Genomic DNA, 19,869 nt, shown 5'->3' on the forward strand with positions numbered 1-19,869 from the left:
GACCATACAGATCTAATGTTGTTTACATTAGATGAAATGGAGTCAATATAATTTGCTGCTTTTTTGAGAATTTATGTACCTATAAAATCTCAAGAGAACTCACAATATGCAGATTCTCTTATCTTTGATTAATGTAGGGGATGTTGGTACAGCCTATAAGGATATAGTTGGTAATAGAATATGTCCTTTGTTCTATAATAAATGACATGAGACACATACAAGAAATGAGATGGGTGGCTCTTAGCATTACATTTCAGCTGTGATTGTTTGCTATGGCCATCTGCTCCACATGTTCTATAGTCAAGGGGACAACCTCAGCAGCAGCTAGATCGCTTTTTAGGGCCGGTTCACACTGCGAGGCGAGGCGAGGCGACACGGCTCGCCTCGCCTCGCTCCCGCAAGTCGCCCCCATTCAGTACTATGGAACCGTTCTGAGAGGAGCGACTCGAGTCGCTCCGACTCAGAAAAAAGGTTCCTGTACTACTTCGGGGCGACTTGCATTGACTTCTATGCAGAAGTCCTCTGCAAGTCGCCGCTGACCCCCCCTGCAAGTCGCGGCGAGGAAGTCGGAGACGCCTCGCCGCGGCTCGCTGTGTGAACCGGCCCTAAGGAATTTTGACCAAACGCAGTCTGGCAAAGACAGAGCTAGAATTAGATGTAGAAGTGGGCTCATCAGTGAGAGCAGAGCTCTATAAAGGGTTGCCAACCACTTATCAGTAGGGTCACATCCTCTATTAGAATAACAAACACCCTGTTAAGGCGGGACACTGCTAGATCCACAGTGAGAAAGGACAACTTCTACACAAATCCTCATTAACACACACAAGGCTAGTAACCATTATGGGGGGACAGTTGGTTCGAGATGTTTTAATTTTTAATAAATACAGAAGTTTTAACCACTTCACTGCCCCCCCCCCCCCCCCAATTAACCTGCACACTCTTCTGGACTCTTGAGGTCCTCGCAGCCATTTACTCGTTCTCTGATGGAAAGGCTCCAGGCCTGGATTTTTTTTTTTTTTTTTTTAAAGACACAGGCGGGGGCTTTAGCTCCCAAATTGGCATCCTTATTACACTCGCTGTTTGGAGGATGACTCTCTTCCTTGCTGCATGCAGGAAGCGCATATTGTTCTTATTCACAAACCCCCTAGGGATCCCAAATTATGCACAATTTATAGACCCATCACCCTTTTAAACTGTGACTAAAAATCCTAACTAAGCTGCTTATCAATCGACTTAGTCAAGTCATCTGTAGACTTATTGACCCAGAACAAAACATCATGTCCCATAATGCCATAGATATTAATATCCACAGACTATTCATGAATATACAAGCACAGCATGCCAACTGGGACAGCAGAGTTGTCGCCTCCCTCATTATAGAGAAAGCATTTGATATGATAGAATGGACTGATCTCTGGGAGGTTTGGAGAAGGATATGTCTTCCCTCTTAGATTCATACAAAGTCTACTCACCATCTACAGCTATCCGGTTGCATCTATACAACTTTGAGGCAGCCTTTCTGCCCTGTTCCAGCTAATACGTGAAACCTGGCAGGGCTGCCCACCCTCCATCCCAAATCCTTTTTGTCATTGCAATGGAGTCAGTAGCTTGGTTTCCTCCCAATATTAGGGGTCTTTGGGTTGGAGAAGAGAGTAGCTCTGTATGCAGGTGACCTCCTATTATTGTTAAATGATGCAGACCCCCCTTGTAAAGAGCACTTCAGATTGTAAACGCCTTTTTAGCAGTAACTCTGCTCAAGGTAAACTGGAGCAAATACCTCTTATTTCCAATGCACTCTGAAGCTTCCTCTATAGCCTTGTCTGATCTTCCACTACTGTGGGTATCCCAATTTAAATACTTAGGGATTATACCTATGAATAATTCTGATTATATCACCCCCAACGTGTTACCTGTCCTGCAGGGGGTTAAGACTAATATAAAGGCATGGAGAAAATCGGTCATCTCTTCTGGTTCTTATTTTGTGAAAAACATTTTTACCTAAACTTTCATACCTGTTCTGCAATTCTTCTAAATGGATCCCTAAATCATTCAATACCCACCTAAACGCCATCTTCCTTCCATTGGGGTGGCCTCACTCCAAGATACAAATTGGCCACACTCATATGAGCTACCCTACAACAGGGGCCAACTATGCCAGACTGCCACAAATATTATATTGACACACAATTGGTGACTGGGTCCAGATACTGCCAACCCCTCCAGTCGTAGAGGCTTTTTTTTTCTCTTTTATTTTTCAGCCACTGGAAGTTTTAAAACTATTACTACATAGTGGATCAAAAGCCCCCATCACTTAAAGTGCAAAAAATGTGCATTTACTATTTATTTTTATTTTTTTGGAGCCTGTATTGCATGCTGATTGCAGGTGCAATCTCAGGCTCCTGCATACTGTCTGTGTAGCTGTCCACCCATACTTCATGAGGGCAGGCAGTCACTGAACTGACAGGAGGAATTAACTACTGGAGTGCTCACCAACACCCTGGTAGTTCATTGAGAACTACAAGCTACATTGAGAACTACAAACTACAAGCTGAAAATACTGTTGGTTCTTTTAGTTCATTAATTCACTTAACTCTGAGAATGAATGATGTGGCTGTGTGGGCGGGGCTCAGCACTTTTCAAATTGCGACAGCAGGTGCAGGGAGAAGATCCATGGCCCGCTGTCACAACAACTAGGGGGATCGGGAGGAGGCTGCAGGAGCGGCAACATGTTACATGTTCCACCCTAAAAATGGGTGGAACACAACGCTCCCAATGGTGAACTTATCCTTTAACCCCCTCCATAGTTTGCATCCTGCGAACTTGGAAGCAGGGCCTTGGTTGCAAATGGTAACCTGGTACTGCGCTTTCCCCACACATCCTGTTGTGGAACAACCTCTCTAACTCACTTCTATGCTCTACCAGATCCTCTGAGTTGGGCCACTTCATTACTACTTCAGGTACCTGCAGATCTCTCATGCCTTTGGTTGCCAATTTGCTTCTCAACAATTAGATATGGTTTGCTCTGAACTTGAATCGTTACTTAAGTCTAAAGATTTGGAAAACCGAACATTAACAATATATAATGATCTCTTCCCTATGTCCCTCCCTGATCTGTCTTCCCACGGACAGAAATGGTTAAGTGATATACTGGATCTTGAAGATGAGGGTTGAACCAACATCAGGAAACTCCCCTTTAAACTTCTTGTTTCTATTAGAGACACACTTGTTGAATTAAAAATTCTACACCAGGCCTACTTTGCAAAATCAACATACTCTCCAGCCTGTTGGAGATGTACTCTCCAGATTGGGAACTTCCTGCATCTTTTTTGGGACTGTTCAGCAATCTCCCAGTATTGGGGGGCAGTTAATATAATTAATGCAGTGGCTGGCACTTCCTTCACCCTTCACCTAAAATGTGTGTGTTGTGCCTAGTTGATGCTGTCCCTACTACAACAAAAAAGTATTTTCCTCAGGTTACTGTTATTTTATGGCAGAATGGTGATTACTCAACATTTGAGAAAGTCCTCCTGTCCCTAAGTCCAGTAATGGCAACACTTTGTGAGTTCCGCCCTATCCCTCTATTAAAGATACAGATGCTAACGGGGGCTGATATAAAAGAAAATAGATTTGGTCTGGGCGAGGTGGACATAAAGTTCCTCTACTGCATCAGTGTCGGATTCTGTATGACCTTGATCCCTGTTTTATGTAACCTTCGGCCACCCAAATTTGGGTAGAAATCCGACTCCTATGATCACTAGTCTCCAGGGAGCAATACCTGTTAAATGGGCCTGGTATATTGTGAATCATACTTATTCAGTATAAGCCACACATTCACACAAGTTGTATCTTTTTTTGATGTTTTTTTTTTTTGGTATTGATAATGTGCTACCGGTTTCCTTGTTTCTGTTTATTTGGGTTGATACACCCCTGTGTGGGCAATACTGCCTGAGTGTTTTTTTGCACATTTTACTGAAAATTCTAACAAAAAGATTTCTAAAAAAAAAGGAGAGGGTAAGTCCACCTAGCAGAGACCGTAATAATAATAAAAAAAATATCAGGGCATCTAATCCTTCCCTGCGCTGTTTAAAATATAAAAAATATAATAATAATGCTATACATATATTTATAAAACAATTTATACACATAAATAAAACAATGGACCACTAAAGTTGAATGAGTGTCTGAAGACACCTGACTATACCACCTGGTGGATGGGTTACTGCAGGAAATGCTCCCATACAGGTGTCACATGTGCACAATTGGAAGGAAAACCTGTATATACAAGCATTTAAAGGGGAACTGGTGTCTCACATTGCAAAAACTTCCTATTCTTAAGTTGTTGAAACAACCTTTGAACCTTTGAATAAGAGAAGTAAACATGTAACTGTAAGCTGCACCGCAAAGCTGATGATTTAATCAGGGTTCAGTAGAGCCCCTAGCTAAGTTACCTAACCTATAAGCACTGTGCTCACTGGTGACTTAATTGCTTTTGCGATTAAGGTCCAAATGCCTAGGAAGACTGCAATAATAAGCATTAAAGAATATGCAACCCAAACTGCTTTCCTTTAGGGCTAATTAAAGACTCATCAACCCCAAATAGCGAGGACAGACTGTTGCAGCAATTACCAGCAGGTTTTAGAAAACTGGCAAAATGTTTTCGTATTTCACTGCCCCTGCCAAAAAAACAAGTGTTTTCCCATCAATATTGCAAGTGGAGGGGGGAAAATAAATTGTGATTTTTCTTTAGCTGCATCTCTGAAGTGGTTAAAGTGTTACACAATTGCCCTAAAACCCATAAACTAACCAGAATACCCAAAGGATAACAAGATTCATGCAAACTAAATTGCTTGATGGTTCTCCCAGATTATACCACCCTCCCTAGAAGGGGCTTGAAAATCTGGAATAAACCATTTTTGAGGTTGTACAGCCACAATTCAGAGTAAGCTGCTACTGGTTTTGTGCAGCTCTCTACTTCTTCAGGGACTATGTTTCTTTGTATTAAAGGGTCATATCTGAAGTCAGGAATGCTGCAGGCTAGTACAAAAAACAAAAAAAACAAAAATTGAATGTTGAAAATGACTGTCACTTCATTAAAAAAAAAAACACACTGCTGACAGGTAAAAATTGCAGGCACTCAGATTTCACTGTCCCCTTTATGCATGAATGTTGGGTTGTTCTGACCAAGCAAAGCTTTTGCACATCCTAATTGTGAAGGAGCTTGTCTGTCCACTTCCTATTTACACTGGCTAGTGTGAGGCAGCCTATTACACTACAAAGGGCTCTGTTGTTCTAACAGAACGGGGCTTCCAAATATAGGGGAGTATGCGGAATCTTGAGCATCCAGATGCATTCACAACTGGATAGGATCTAACACTTGGTTGTACTCCTGCAGCAGAAAGGGAGTGTGGATAGGGGAGTATACCTTGCTGGGGTAGCAAACTATTAGGAGATATGGTCACAGACCTGAATTTGCAAGGTGACGTCTATTTAAATTTTAAGTTGATCATTGAGGGAAAAAATAATAAATGCACATATTTTTGCAGAAGAAAAATTGGATTTTTATAACAGCTTACCTGTAAAATCCTTTTCTTGGAGTACATCACGGGACACAGAGCCACATTACTGTATGGGTTATATGGCCCCTTCAGGTGATGGGACACTGGCACACCCTAGACAAAGTTAAATTCCCCATATAAACCCTCACATTACCGGGAGTACCTCAATTTTGTAGCAAAGTAATACACGTATAACCAGAAAGAGGGGAGGGACCTCTGTGTCCCATGTTGTACTCCAAGAAAAGGATTTTGCACGTAAGCTGTTATAAAAAAAATCCTATCTTCTTTATTGTACATCACGGGACACATGGCCACAGAAATTACTGTATGGGATATCCCAGATCAATGCTATCTGAGGGGAGGGAAGACACACACAAAAGTAGGGTGCAATCAGACCTGAGGACCTATACTGTTGCCTGCAGCACACTGCTCCCAAAGGCGATATCCTCATGCCTTCTTACATCCACCTGATCAAATCTGGTGAATGTATGGCCTGAAGACCAAGTTGTGGCCTTGCAGATTTGAGCCATGGAGGCTTGGTGATGCACTGCCTATGAAGCATTAACAGTCCTGGTGGAGTGCACTTTGATTTTAAAAGGTGGAACTTTCCCCTTCAAACCATAAGCTTGAATAATTACTTGCTGAATCCATTTGGCAATAGTAGATTTTGACGCTGCCTGTCCCTTTCTAGGACCTTCAGGCAACACAAACAAAACCTCTGTTTTACGAATCTGAGCAGTCACCTTCAAATAGATTGACTGCTCTCACTACATCCAGAGAACGTAGTGACTTATCTTCCGTATAACAGGGTTCTGTAAAAAACAAAGGTAGAACAATATCCTGGTTTAGATGAAAACCTGAAACCACCTTTGGCAGAAAGCTAGGATGAGGACGCAATACTACTCTATCCTTGTGAATGATTAAAATATGGCTCTTTCCTGCAGAAGAAATGGCTACCAGAAAAACTAGCTTCCTTGTCAAAAGGACCAAGGGAATATGTTGTATCGGCTCAAAAGGTTGTTTCTGTAATGCCGACAGAACTAAATTCAAGCCCCAGGGGTTCAGGGGTGTCCTAACCAGTAGATTAAGCTGCGTTACCCCTTGTATAAAGCTTCAGACCAAAGAATGCGAAGCAATCGGACGTCAAAACAATACCGATAAGGCCAAGACCTGGCCCTTGATAGTACTCAAGGCCATCTTCATCTCTAATATCCTTTGCAGAAAGGCAAGACTTCTACTTGTGACATACTTTCTGGGATGCCAACCCCTGGATTCACACCAGGAAACATATGCCTTCCAGACTCTATAATAAATGACCATGGAAACTGGCTTCCTTGCATTAATCAAGGTAGATATCACTGAGCCTGAAAGCCCGTGATTCTTCAGAATGTGGGCTTCAATAGCCAAACCATTAAATTTAGCATTTGTAAAGTAGGATGGAATGCTGGTCCCTGTGATAGCAGGTCTGGATGTGGTGGTAGGGTCCAAGGGGCCTCCACACCATCTTTACCATTTCTGTATACCAAGATCTTCTGGGCCACAAGAACTACCGAATTGCTTTCCCGCTTGATCCTGCGAAGAAGTCGAGGTAGCAACAGAATAGGAGGGAATGCATAAATCAGTGAGAACTGAACCCACAGGGTCACCAACGCATCTGTTCCGCATGCGAGTGGATTCCTTGTTCTTGACACAAAGTTGTCGACTTTGTTGTTGAACCTGGATGCAAAACAGATCTACATCCGGGATATCTTTGGCATATAGCCAGGAAGATGTCTGAGTGAAGGCACCATTTCCCCAGGAACAACTTCAGGCGACTTAAGTAGTTCGCCTGCCAGTTCTCTACCCCTGAAATGAAGATTGCTGATATGCACGGCACATGCTTTTCGTCCCAGGTTAGGATATGGTTTAACTCTCCCCTGGGCTGCCTTACTTCTGGTGCCCCCTTGGTGATTGATATAAACCACTGCTGTGGCATTGTCGGATTGAATGCTGACAGGAGAATTCCGCAACATGAATGTACAGGCATTTAGGGATAGGTGCGATGTCCGAATCTCTAGAATGTTGATGGGCAAGGTCCTTTTGGTTCTGGACCATTTTCTTTGGACAGACGCCTCTTCCAGGACCGCTCCTAAACCCGAAAGGCTGGCATCTGTTATCACCTTCCAGGTAACTGGTAAGAAGGATTTCCCCTTCTGCAGATTCTCGAATATCCTACACCAACTGAGGCTCTGGTGCACTTTTGGTGACAAACGCAAAACTGCTGTTTTGCAGCAGTCTCGGATGAAACTGAGCATAGGGAACTGCTTTGAATTAAGCCCCCATCTTCCTCAACAACCTCATACAAAGGCATACAGAAGGACCCTTCTTTGCCCTGACCACCTGAACCAGCTCCTTTATGGCGCTGATCTTTGCCTGGGGTAAAAACACCTTCTTCTGGGCTGTATCTACGACCAGACCCAAGTACTCTAAACTTCTTACTGACTTTAAAGAAGATTTCTCTAGGTTGAGGGCCCAACCTAGGTATTCCAGGTAGTTAACTGTGGTGACCATGTTTTGGTCCAAGCGGGCTACCGACCAGTCTATCAAGAGCAGGTCGTCTAGGTATGCTATTATCATTATATCTTGATTCCTTAATCTGGCCAGAGTAAGGGCCAGAAGCTTTATAAACACCCGAGGTGCAGTAGCTAGACCGAAAGGCAAGGCTACCACCTGAAAATTACGTTTTTCTACTTCGAAACGCAGATATGTGTGGGGAAAATAGGTACATGCATGTATGCATCCCTGATGTCGATTGATGCCAGAAGTTCTCCTCCTTGTAGGATGGTGACTACTGATTGATTCCATGCAAAAAGAGCGGATTTTCAGGACCGGTTTAGATCTTCGAAATCTAGAATGGGTCCGACATCTCCATTTGGTTTTGACACCATTTGTATAAAACCCCAACCCCTGCTCTTCCATGGAGACCACCATAATCACTTTTTGCGACTAAGGTCAGTCTAACGATTGAAAGAGAGAGACTTCTTTCTCTCTGGATCTTTGGGGACATCTGAACTGAGGAAACGGGAATTCTCTGAACTCTAGTTTTTAACCTAGAGCTATTGTGGAGACCACCCATCTGTCTTGAAATTCATCCTGCTATACCCGTGAGAACTGCAGAAGTCCCCCCCCCCCCACTCAAACAAGCGGGGGAGCCCCTTCATAAAGAGGCTTTAGTGTTCTGTCTTGTAGGTTTCCTCCCCCAGGACTTATTTTGCCCTCGGATTGACCCCGATGTTTACCTCTTGAACCTGACTGTGGAGACCATCACAACTGCCTGGAGGCTGATGCCCCTGGCACTGGAGAAAGAGCCCATTTAAATGAGAAACGTTTACTTTTTCTTAACTGGCAAAAGGGTACTTTTCCCACTTGATATCATTTGGATATATTTGTTTAAATCATCCCCAAACAGCTTTTCACTGCGGAAAGGAAAACCAGGAGGCCAGGAGCTTTTTTCATGGCACTTCGGCTGACCAACTTTTCAACCATAAAAGATTCTACGCATATGCACCAACTCAAGTGTAAGGCGAGAGGTTTGAAGAACAGAATCTAGGATTGCGTCAATTGCAAAACACAAAGCCGCTGGCAGCTTGGCTAAATCCTGGGCCTGGTGTTCAGGGAAAACCTTGAGCACCTATTTCAAATGGTCTCTCAAGGACTGACATACCCCAATTGCCACCACTGCAGGTTGAGCCACTGAACATGCCAAGGAAAAAATGTTTTTTAACAGAAATTCCAATTTTTTTATCAGCTGGATCCCTAAGCATTTGTGCATTGTCAACACTGTCATTCACGGAGGATATAGCAGCATCAATTGCTGGTATACTCCACATCTTAGTAAATTTTTCCTCCAAAGGACAAAGTGTTGAAAACTTTTTAGGGGGGGGGGGGGGGGAATGTTTATTTGGGTGATCCCACTCAGAGTACATAAGCTTTTCCAGCAATGAATGTGCAGGAAAGGCACACAAAGCCTGAGGAGGTTTTAGTGAACCCAAAGAAGTGGGCTTTTCAACTGAATCAGTTAAGGGTAGCTTAAATGTGGAGTGGACCATTTCAGCAAGAGAATGCAACGGTAATTTCCCAGCTTGTGAAGCTGAAGGTGGTCCTTCCCCACTTGAACCCTCAGAAGAGGAGTCATCAGTCTCTTCACGGTCCTCTGAGGGGGATTCATCTTCCCTCTCCCACTGTTTGAGGATTCTGGGTAGTAGAAGGGGACCTAGTGCGTTTTCTTCCACTCTGTGAAGATGCTATTAAAGCCGTTAAGCTTTCCTCAGCCAATCATGACTGAGGAAAAAACCTCCTCAGTAACATAGACAGAGGCTGAACTGTCGGAAGCAATTGCAACCCCTGATGACCCAGATGGCTCACTCTGACCAGCCTCCCCAGGCCTTTCAGGGGGGGATGTTGTTGCAGAGGGAAGGTCTTTAAAGCCTGAGAGCGACCCCTGTGTGTCCTCATCTTTTGAGGTATTTGTACCTCTCCCTCTGGTCATAGTGTCAAGCACAAATGCAGAGGTACTACCAAAAATGCGCCCACTGCTGAGCAAATAGTCCAGCAACTGCCGCTGCTATTAACCCCCTTGGCGGTATTCCCGAGTGTGGCTTGGGGTGGATTTTCAGTACCAAAAGCGGTAACCCCCAGCGACACTCGGAATTGAATTGCAGGATCCAGGTACACGTTTCTTACCTTGTCCCCAAGATCCTGCAATGTCTCCCCACTGTGTGAGCGAGCGTTGCGGAGCAGGAGAACGGCACCAAATTCAAAAAGTAAAACACAATACACTGTAATCTTACAGTATACATTACTGTATCAATTTACTTCACATCCCTTTTGTCCCAAGTGGTTTTAGACCAGCTAGAAAACAGCGATAATAAATTGGAATCACTTGCAGAATTGATCGATAGTGATTTGTGGGGAAAGCCGTCATCAAAACACTGAAAGTAATGACAGCGACAATTCTGCAACTGAGAAAATTTCAGTGATTTTGATTTGATTACCATATTGAATCATTTTTATTATTATTATATTATTTGTTATATTTATATTATAATTTATGATTTTGTTTTTCAAACTTTATCATACCTGAGATGTCTACTAGACTCGTTGGACAGATTTAAGCGAGTTATTCCTAAGAATTACAGGCCTACAATATAAAGCCAGGGAGGTTAATGCTCAGCCTGATGCAAAATAAATGTGCCCTGGGAACACTCACATACGCCCGTCTGCTCTGCGCCCCTCCGTCAGCTGAATGCACCTGAGTAAAGGTGCACTTTATAGCTGACAAAGCCCTAAGCACAGCACATGCTAAGCCTTGCCCCCTTCTATGACTTTCCACTACACTTTTTTTTTAAAAATGGTTTCAATGCGCGAGCGGGCTCCGATCCGACCGGATCGCATGTGGAGGGGGCTGGGGTGGAAGAGGGGAGAAGAGCTTGATGGACGGAGAACAGTCATAAAGGCGGCGGCAGTAGCACGGCATACTGCCGGCTGGCCCATGCTCCTTCTGCTTCCTGGGGAGACGAGGTACCTCTGTCCAGGTGGGGGACTTTTGAAAGAAAAGACCCCCCTTCTCATGTCTTACCTGGGGCTTGGGCAGGAGGAAGCATGCAGCTTGTATGGACACAGAGCGAGACTGACAAGCATGGAACAGGTACATGCTCCTGACAGCCCCCGGTGAACACTTTAGGCATGACAACATGTATTTAAAGGAAAAAACCCACAGGAGTTAAAAAAAAATCCTTAGGAATCTCCATTACCTTATCCAGCTGCAGTAGGAATCTTCAAACTATGGCCCTCCAACTGTTGCGGAACTACACATCCCATGAGGCATTGTAAAACTCTGACATTCAGACATGACTAGGCATAATGGGAATTGCAGTTCCTGAACAACTGGAGGGACGTAGTTTGAAGACCCCTGAGCTGCAGGGTTCTGTGATACAACCAGACAAACCCAATCCTCACCACTCACGATGGGCTCCCTTTAAAAAACCTTCAGGGAAGGGGGCCCCTTTTTATCATGGGTTCCACACCCCTGGACCTGTAAAAGCACCCCGCCAGGAAATATGGCTGAAAAAAATCAAAGCACTGGGTCCCAGGGTCTAGCACTCTAAAAAGAGCAGTGTTGCAGGCAAAACCTTGTTTCTTCTGCCAGGAGGCCCGGGTACCATTCAAAAGACACTTTGAATGGATCCGGTTGCATGGCTTGCCCCAGCAAATACTTTTCCACCAGAGCTCAGTACAGCATATCTTTACTCGTGACCAACACCTAAGACACTGGCAAAAAAACTGAGGTATGGGGAGGGGTTATATGGGAAAATGAACATCCTGTTTAGGGTGTGCCAGTGTCCATCACCTGAAGGTGCCATATAACCCATACAGTAATTACTGTGGCTCTATGTCCCGTGATGTACGATAAAGAAATGTTAATTTATTATTTTTTACCCCAGGAGCCTTACACACATGATCAATGAATCGTGTGTGCAATTTCAGGCTTCTGCAGACACATCCTGCAACCTAGATGAAGTGTCAATGAACTATGATGGCGCTCACCAGCCAAGGTGGCAAACAGGACTTGAAGTGTCTTCATTCACAGATTGCTGTATGATGTGGCTGTGGTAGAAAGGAACACCCGCTGTCATGGGGAGAAATTGGGGGCACGAGAAGAGGTGCTGGCGCATGTTACACCAAAAATATAGTTTTATTGTGTAAAATGCTCCAAAAATGAACATCCAGTAGCCGACCAGCCATCGTCATCATACTGGGGCAGGGCTCTCCTGGGCAAAAAGCAGTAGTTATAAGTCTGGCGCGCGTGCACACCCGTGGCGATCGGATTTGCTTCAGAATCGATTGGTCTCCAGGCCCAGGCCAATGATTTCTGGCCTGGTCCTGGTGATCAGTTCTGACGAATGAGAGACTGTCCTCTGCATGCAAGTGTAAACACAGACAGAGGAAATGATGTCATCTCCCTTCGTTGAAGTCTTTTCGGTTCCAGAGAGAGGACATCTAACCGTGAGTTGCACAACACTACACTAACACCAGTATACGTAGGCACACTTATCACCCCCCGATAACCTCCGCAGTTAACCCCTTCACTGCCTATCACTGTCTCACCAATTACAGTTTTCCGATTTTTCACTGATCACTGCATTGGTGTCATTTGTGACAGTAATAAGTGTTAGGGCAGCTAGTAGTAGGCCCCGGTAGGTCTAGGGTACCCCCCTTATAAAGGTTTAACCCCTTGATCGCCCTCCAGTTAATCCTTTCACCCCCCCGTCACCAGTGTTGCTAATATAGTGTATAGATCTATATTTTGATCGCCTTATTAGTGTCACGGGTTAGCCAGTTCGTTTCACCGTCAGTACCCCCATATATAAATCGAATAAAGGTTTTAACACCTTGATCACCCCCAGTTAACCCTTTAACCCCGTCACCAGTGATCACCATATAAGCGTCACGGGAGACGCTGCTTAGTTATTTATTATAGCATCATATAACTCTACCACCCACGCATACACCTCCCTTAGTAGTATAGTGTCTGAACGGATCAATATCTTATCAGAACTATATTAGCGTTAGCGGTATCAGCCCACATACCTGCTTAGCCCCTTTGCCCAGCCCAGCCCACCCAAACGATCAGTGACTTCAGGAAAAAAAAACACAACTGTAGTGTTTGCAGAGTCAGGTCTGATCACTGCGAACGCCAACAGTTTTTTTGGTAGCAATTGAAGCAGGCTCTGACAATCAGGTGCTCTTTTTGCCTGTGAGTCGCACTAGTTGTACCAGTAAATTTAGAGGCCACAATGTTCAATCGAAAGTATACTAGTGAAGAGGCCTACACATTTCTGAGCATGACCAATAAGAGTGAAGAGGAAGTATCCCATCTGTCAGATGTAGGCTTAGAATATGAACCAGTAGACAGCATCGGCACTCTGACAGATAGCTCTGACGACAGTGGTGTTCTCTGCTAAGGTCAGGCGTATCTGACCCTGTTGTTCTTCTGTTGTTGAGGTGCCAAGAACTGCAGGGCTCTAGTATGGAGCAGAGAGCAAGTACTAGTGCCGCTCATCCTTCTGGTGAACTGGCAAGCACTAGCAGCCTAGTATACCATGGTCGTAGTCAAACCAGCACACTGCTGTATCACGTAGGGGAGTGGCAAGTCCCATAAATGCAGTTCAAGCTGGTGCAGTGGCTAGCACAAGTAGTGTCAAACAGGCACCAAGAAGACAAACACAGGCCCGTCAAGCACATAGTTCCCTTCCCGCTGCATTTGCTCATCCTAATTGGGAGCCCACCACTTCTGCAGCGCCCGTAATCCCCCCATTCACTGAACAACCTGCAATTTCGGTGAACACAGTTGATTTTTTTCATCACTTGATTATGGACCAATTTGTATGCTGGTCAATTCATCGCCGCTAATCCCCAGTTGAGCCTTGCCAAAGATAGGAAACCTATTACAGTTTTAGAATTTAAGACCTTTCTGGGCCTATCCCTCCTCATGTGCATAACTAAAAAGAGTGAATTGCGGTCATATTGTTCCACTGACCCAATTCACCATATGCCCGTGTTCTCTGCATCCATGACCAGGGCTAAATAGGAGCAGATCTTGCAGTTTATGCACTTCAGCGACAATGAACACTGTCGTTCTCGGCGTGACCCTGGATTTGATCGGCTCTACAAAATTCGGCCCCTCGTAAACCACTTCAAACAACAGCCTTGTTTATTTCCGATCAAGCTGTCTGCGTTGACCAGTACCTGATTACGTTTTTCTGGCCGCTTTTCTGGTCTTTCAAAGACTATCTTCCCAGACAGCATGCCAGATATGGGGTCAAGTTGCATAATCTTTGTGACAGGGCAACAGGCTATACATATCGTTTTTTTATGGTTTACAAGGGAAAAGATGGTGGAGCCTGAGAACTGCCCAGACTACATAGGGAGCGCTGGCAAGATTGTTTGGGACTTGGTGTCACCCTTATTCACAAAGGGGTACCACTTGTACATGGACAATTATTACATAAGTCTGCCAATTTTTAGTCACCTTTTTGATCGTGGAATTGACACATGTGGAATTGTGCAATCTAATCGCCAGAGCTTACCCCAGTGGCTTGTAGAGTCCTGACTTAGACTGGGGGAGAGAGACTGCTTGAGACGTAATAATTTGCTTGCAGTGAAGTGGAGGGATTCATGGAATGTTTTCTTTCTGTCCTCCCTTCATGCAGATATGACAGTCCAAATTCCAACGGTGACTGGTATTGTGGAGAAACCCCTCTGTGTTCACAAATACAACCTTATTATGGTAGGGGTGGACCTCAACGCCCAGTTTATGGTGTCATAATTAATTGCCCATAGAGCCAGACGCTGGTACAAAAAAAAAAGTGTCTGTATACCTATTTCAATTGGCTTTTTTGAAAGCTTTTGTGTTATGTCAGGATGAATTGGATCCTTCCTTAAATTCCAGGAAGAGGTCATCACAGCCCTTGTGTTTCCAGATGGTGCTGTGCCCCAACTTCCCAACGCAAATGCAGTGAGCTGGCAGCATGAGGCATTTTCCGTATGTCCTCTGTGGTGCCCCTACCCAAGGAACCCCCCAAAGAAGATGTCGTGTCTGTAGGAAACACGGATACAGGCGGTGACACTCACTTTTATTGATCAATCTGGTCCATGCATCGGTGAATGTTTCCAATGCTACCACACATTAGTGGAGTATTGGCGTAGGGTACAGCATGGCACACTTTCACAGGGTCTCCAAAGATGCCATCGCATTTTTAGTGACCTGAACTGAAGTGTTTGCTCTTATGGTGCATAAATCAGCGACTCCATTGCTGTAGGTGATTTCACCACCAGTTGAAAAAAAACGAGCATATATGCCGAAGAATGGGGGCAGGGGTGGAGGGGCAGATTGTCCCCATACTTCGGCAAATAATTTTTACTCTTTTTTTGTACAGATTGCTATAAAAATAAATTGTTCTATTGAGTTAATGTTTTATTGTTACCATTGTTTGCTTTTCAGGTACGCCATTCAGCTGCAGCACTGATTTATTTATCTTGACAGTAACAGCGTTTGCTCTCACTATACGTAAATTGGCTACTCCAGCACTGTAGAAGGCGATTTCACCACCACAGTTAAAAAAAAACGGTGCATGTATTCCCATCATTAGAAGTGGGTAGATGCAGGGTGGTATAATAATGATGGGCATACCCACTGATCAATCTTTTTTAATGCAGCCAACGAACATTAGAATATATGCCCAACAAGGGTATGTTGATGGACTTTGAATGGTTATACCAGAATGATGCCTGCAGGTTTAGACATCATATTGGTATCATTCTTTTCATGTAAAAGCAACCCTAGTGGCTAATTAGCTGCTAGACTTCCTTTACAAGCAGTGGGAGGGAATGTCCGCCACCGACCCCCCCGGTGTGTTTTAGTGCATTAAAATTCAAATGTGTTTTTCTTCCAAGATGATTGCGTTCGAAAAATCGCTGTGCAAATACTGTGTGAAAAAGAAAATTGCAACACCCACCATTTTAATCTGTAGGGCCTTTGCGTTGAAAAAAAATATAAAGTTTGGGGATTTAAAGTAATTTTCTAGCAAAAAAAATACAGATCTATTTTTTCAAAGGGCTTTGTCTTCAAGTGGTTAGAAGAGTGGGTGATGTGTGGCATAAGCTTCTAATGCTGTGCATAAAATACCAGGACAGTTCAAAATCCCCCCCAAATTACCTTATTTTGGAAAGGAGACATCCCAAGCTATTTGCTGAGAGCCATGTTGAGGCCATGGAATACTTTATATGTTGCCACAAGTTTGGGAAAATTAACTTATTTTATTATTTTTTTATTTTTATTTACACAAAGTTGTCACAAAATGATATATTGCTCACACATAACATGGGTATATGTGGAATTGCACCCCAAAATACATTCTGCTGCTTATCCTGAGTACAGGGATACCACGTGTGGGACTTTTTTGGAGCCTAGCCGCGCACAGGACATAGAAAAACAATCAACGCCTTTCTAAGGGCATAAAATGGTGATTTTACTCCTCACTAATCACAATTTTACACCATTAGAAGGCCTGAAGGCGGTGCTTGGTTTTTTGGGGTGTAATTTCACATATGCCCATGGAATGTTTGAGCAATATATCATTTAGTGACAACTTTGGGGTGAAAAAAAAAATAGTTTTTGTAATTTTCCCGAAACTTGTGGCAAAATATAAAATATTCCATGGACTCAACCTACCTCTCAGCAAAATACTCAACATGCCTCTCGGCAAACAGCTTGGGGTGTCGACTTTCCAAAATGGGGTCATTGGGGGGGAGGGGTTGTGCTATCTTGGCATATCATGGCCTCCAAAACTGATAGGTAGTGAGGAGTGAGATGCCCAAGATACGCCTTTAGAAAGCCTGAAGGCGGTGCTTAGTTTTCGAGTTCCTGTACGTGGCTAGGCTCCCAAAGTGTCTCACACGTGGTCTCCATGTATTCAGCAGAATGTATTTTGGGGTGTAATTACACATATAACCATGGCACATTTGCACAATATATATGTCATTTCAGTGACAACTTTGTGGAAATTTGTATTTTTTTTGTCATTTTTCAATTACCTGTGACAAAAAAAAATTAATATATTAATATTAATACTTTCCAAAATGGGGTAATTTTATGGGGGTACCCTAGTTTGTAGACGCTATAACTTTTGCGCAAACCAATATACGTCTATTGATTTTTTTTTACCTGAGACATGTGGCTGAATGCATTTTGGCCTAGATGTATGACTAAAATTGAGTTTACTGTATTTTTTTTTTATAACAAAGTATAAAAAAGTTAGTTTTTTTCGTTTATAGCGCAAAAAATAAAAACTGCAGAGGTGATCAAATGCCACCAAAAAAAAAGCTCTATTTGTGGGAAAAAGAGGACGTAAATTTTGTTTGGGTACAACATTGAATGGCCGCGCCATTACCAGTTAAAGTAGTGCAGTGCTAAATTGTAAAAAGTGCTCTGGTCAGGAAGGGGGCAAATACTTCCGGGGCTGAAGTGGTTAATGAAACACGTTTATACATACACATGAATGTGCTGCAATGGCAATCCTCAACATTGAAAAAACAGTAGCAAAGGCAGACCGAGAGAAAGAAATTACCTTTTTTCAGTGACAAGCCAGCACTGCCACCATCTGAATCACTGTCAGAGTCAAATAGGTCTTTGAATTCTTTTTTATCTTCCTCCTTCTTTTCCAACTTTTTCCTCTTTATTTCAGGGAGATTTAAATCTTCCATCTAATAAGGAAAAAAACATTTAGCTTCATTACTTATCAGGGAAACAGGTACCAAAAGAGGACGTCCATAAAAAAAAAAAAAAAAAAAAACTTAACATATAAAGGTTTGTGTTTAAAATGTAATGTGCAGAAACCCATAACATCCAACCCAAATCAGCATTTATGGAGATAGATCACCGAAAGCACAACTTTGATTCCTAGCTGATGAGGATTACGTCTTGTTAAAGAGACCCTGTCTAAAAATAGAAATGAAAGTGGCAGCCCCTTGTAAGAAAAGAAGTAGTATCTTCACCTCTCTAGTGGCACTTGTATCCTATTTTCCTATCTGTTCCAGCCTTACGAGCCTTCAACTGTCTCTTCAGCATTTACAGTGCTTCACTTTTTCCACATTTTGTTATGTTACAGCTTTATTACAAAATGGATTAAATGCATTATTTTCCTCAAAATTCTACAAACAATACATTCATAATGACAATGTGAAAACAATAAAAATAAATCACATTTACTTTACTTTGCTCAATACTTTGGTGAAGCATCTTTGGCACCAATTACAGCCTCAAGTCTTTGAGTATGATGCTACAAGCTTGGCACACCTGTTTTTGGGCAGTTACATTCTTTGCAGGACTGCTCAAGCTCCATCAGGTTGGATGAGAAGCATCGGTGCACAGCCATTTTCAGATCTCCCCAGATATGTTCAAATCGGGTTCAAGTCTGGGCTCTGGATGGGCCACTCAATGACATTCACAGGAGTTGTCCCGTAGCAGCTCCTTTGATATCTTGGCTGTCTGCTTTGGGTCGTTGTCCTGTTGGAAGATGAACCTTCGCCCCGCTCTGAGGTCCAGAGTGCTCTGGAGAAGGTTTTCATCAAGGATGTCTCTGTATATTGCTGCATTCATCTTTCCATCGATCCTGACTAGTTTCCTAGTTCCTGCTGCTGAAAAACATCCCTACAGCATGATGCTGCCACCACCATGCTTCACTGTGTGGATGGTATTGGCGAGGTGGTTTCCGCCAGACATGACACTTGCCATTCAGGCCAAAAAGTTCAATCTTTGTTTTATCAGAACAGAAAGACCTTCAGGTTCTATTTGGTAAACTGCAGGAGGGCTGTTGTGTTTCTTTTATGGAGGAGTGACTTGCCTCTGGCCACTCTACCACACAGGCTTGATTGGTGGAGTGCTGCAGAGATGGTTGATGTTCTGGAAGGTTCTCCTCTCTCCACAGAGAAACGCTGGAGCTCTTTCAGAGTGACCATTGGGTTCTTGATCACCTCCCCAACTGCTCAATTTGGCTAGGCAGCCCACACTAGGAAGAGTCCTGGTGGTTCCAAATGTCTTCTATTTACAGATGATGGAGGCCACTGTCCCCAGATCTGTGCCTCTGTACAATCCTGTCTTGGAGGTCTCCAGACAATTCCTTGGACATCATGGCTTGTGCTCTGACATGCACGGTTAACTGTGGGACCTTATATTGACTGGTTTGTGCCCTTTCAAATCATGTCCAGTCAACTGAATTTACTACAGGTGGACGCCAATCAAGTTGTAGAAACATCTCAAGGATGATCAGTGGAAACAGGATGCGCCTGAGCTAAATTTTGAGGGTCATGGCAAAGGCTGTGAATACCTATGTGATTTTATTTTTCATTTTTAATATATTTGCAAAAATTTCAAACAAACTTCTTTCACCTTGTCATTATGGGGTATTGTTTGCAGAATTTTGAGCAAAATAATTGAGTACTGTCCGTGATACTTTTTTTATTTGCACTAACATACAATTTTTCAGGACAAGCTTTCGGGTATGTCCCCTTCTTCAAGGTCCAAGCAGTACTGCTTGGACCTTGAAGAAGGGGACATACCCGAAAGCTTGTCCTGAAAAATTGTATGTTAGTGCAAATAAAAAAAGTATCACGGACAGTACTCAATTTTCTCTGTCACAATTGCACTAATACGGCTACAATCACATTGAGCAAAATAATGAATTTAATCCATTTTGGAATAAGGCTGTAAAATAAC

General features: G+C 43.3%; 1 protein-coding gene across 1 annotated transcript in view; it reads right to left on the minus strand.

Annotated features, from left to right (window-relative positions):
• The window catches only part of NOC2L (NOC2 like nucleolar associated transcriptional repressor), a 224,624-nt gene that overhangs the window by 18,691 nt on the left and 186,064 nt on the right, over positions 1-19,869 (minus strand). The window contains exon 17 of the mRNA XM_077458080.1: positions 17,723-17,858. Coding sequence (XP_077314206.1) covers positions 17,723-17,858 — 136 coding nt within the window. The remainder of the gene's footprint in view (positions 1-17,722; positions 17,859-19,869) is intronic.

This window comes from Lithobates pipiens, unplaced genomic scaffold (genome assembly GCF_037356315.1).
Source record: "Lithobates pipiens isolate NorthernLeopardFrog02 unplaced genomic scaffold, aLitPip1_a1.2 Scaffold_27, whole genome shotgun sequence".
NCBI classification, from domain to species: domain Eukaryota; kingdom Metazoa; phylum Chordata; class Amphibia; order Anura; family Ranidae; genus Lithobates; species Lithobates pipiens.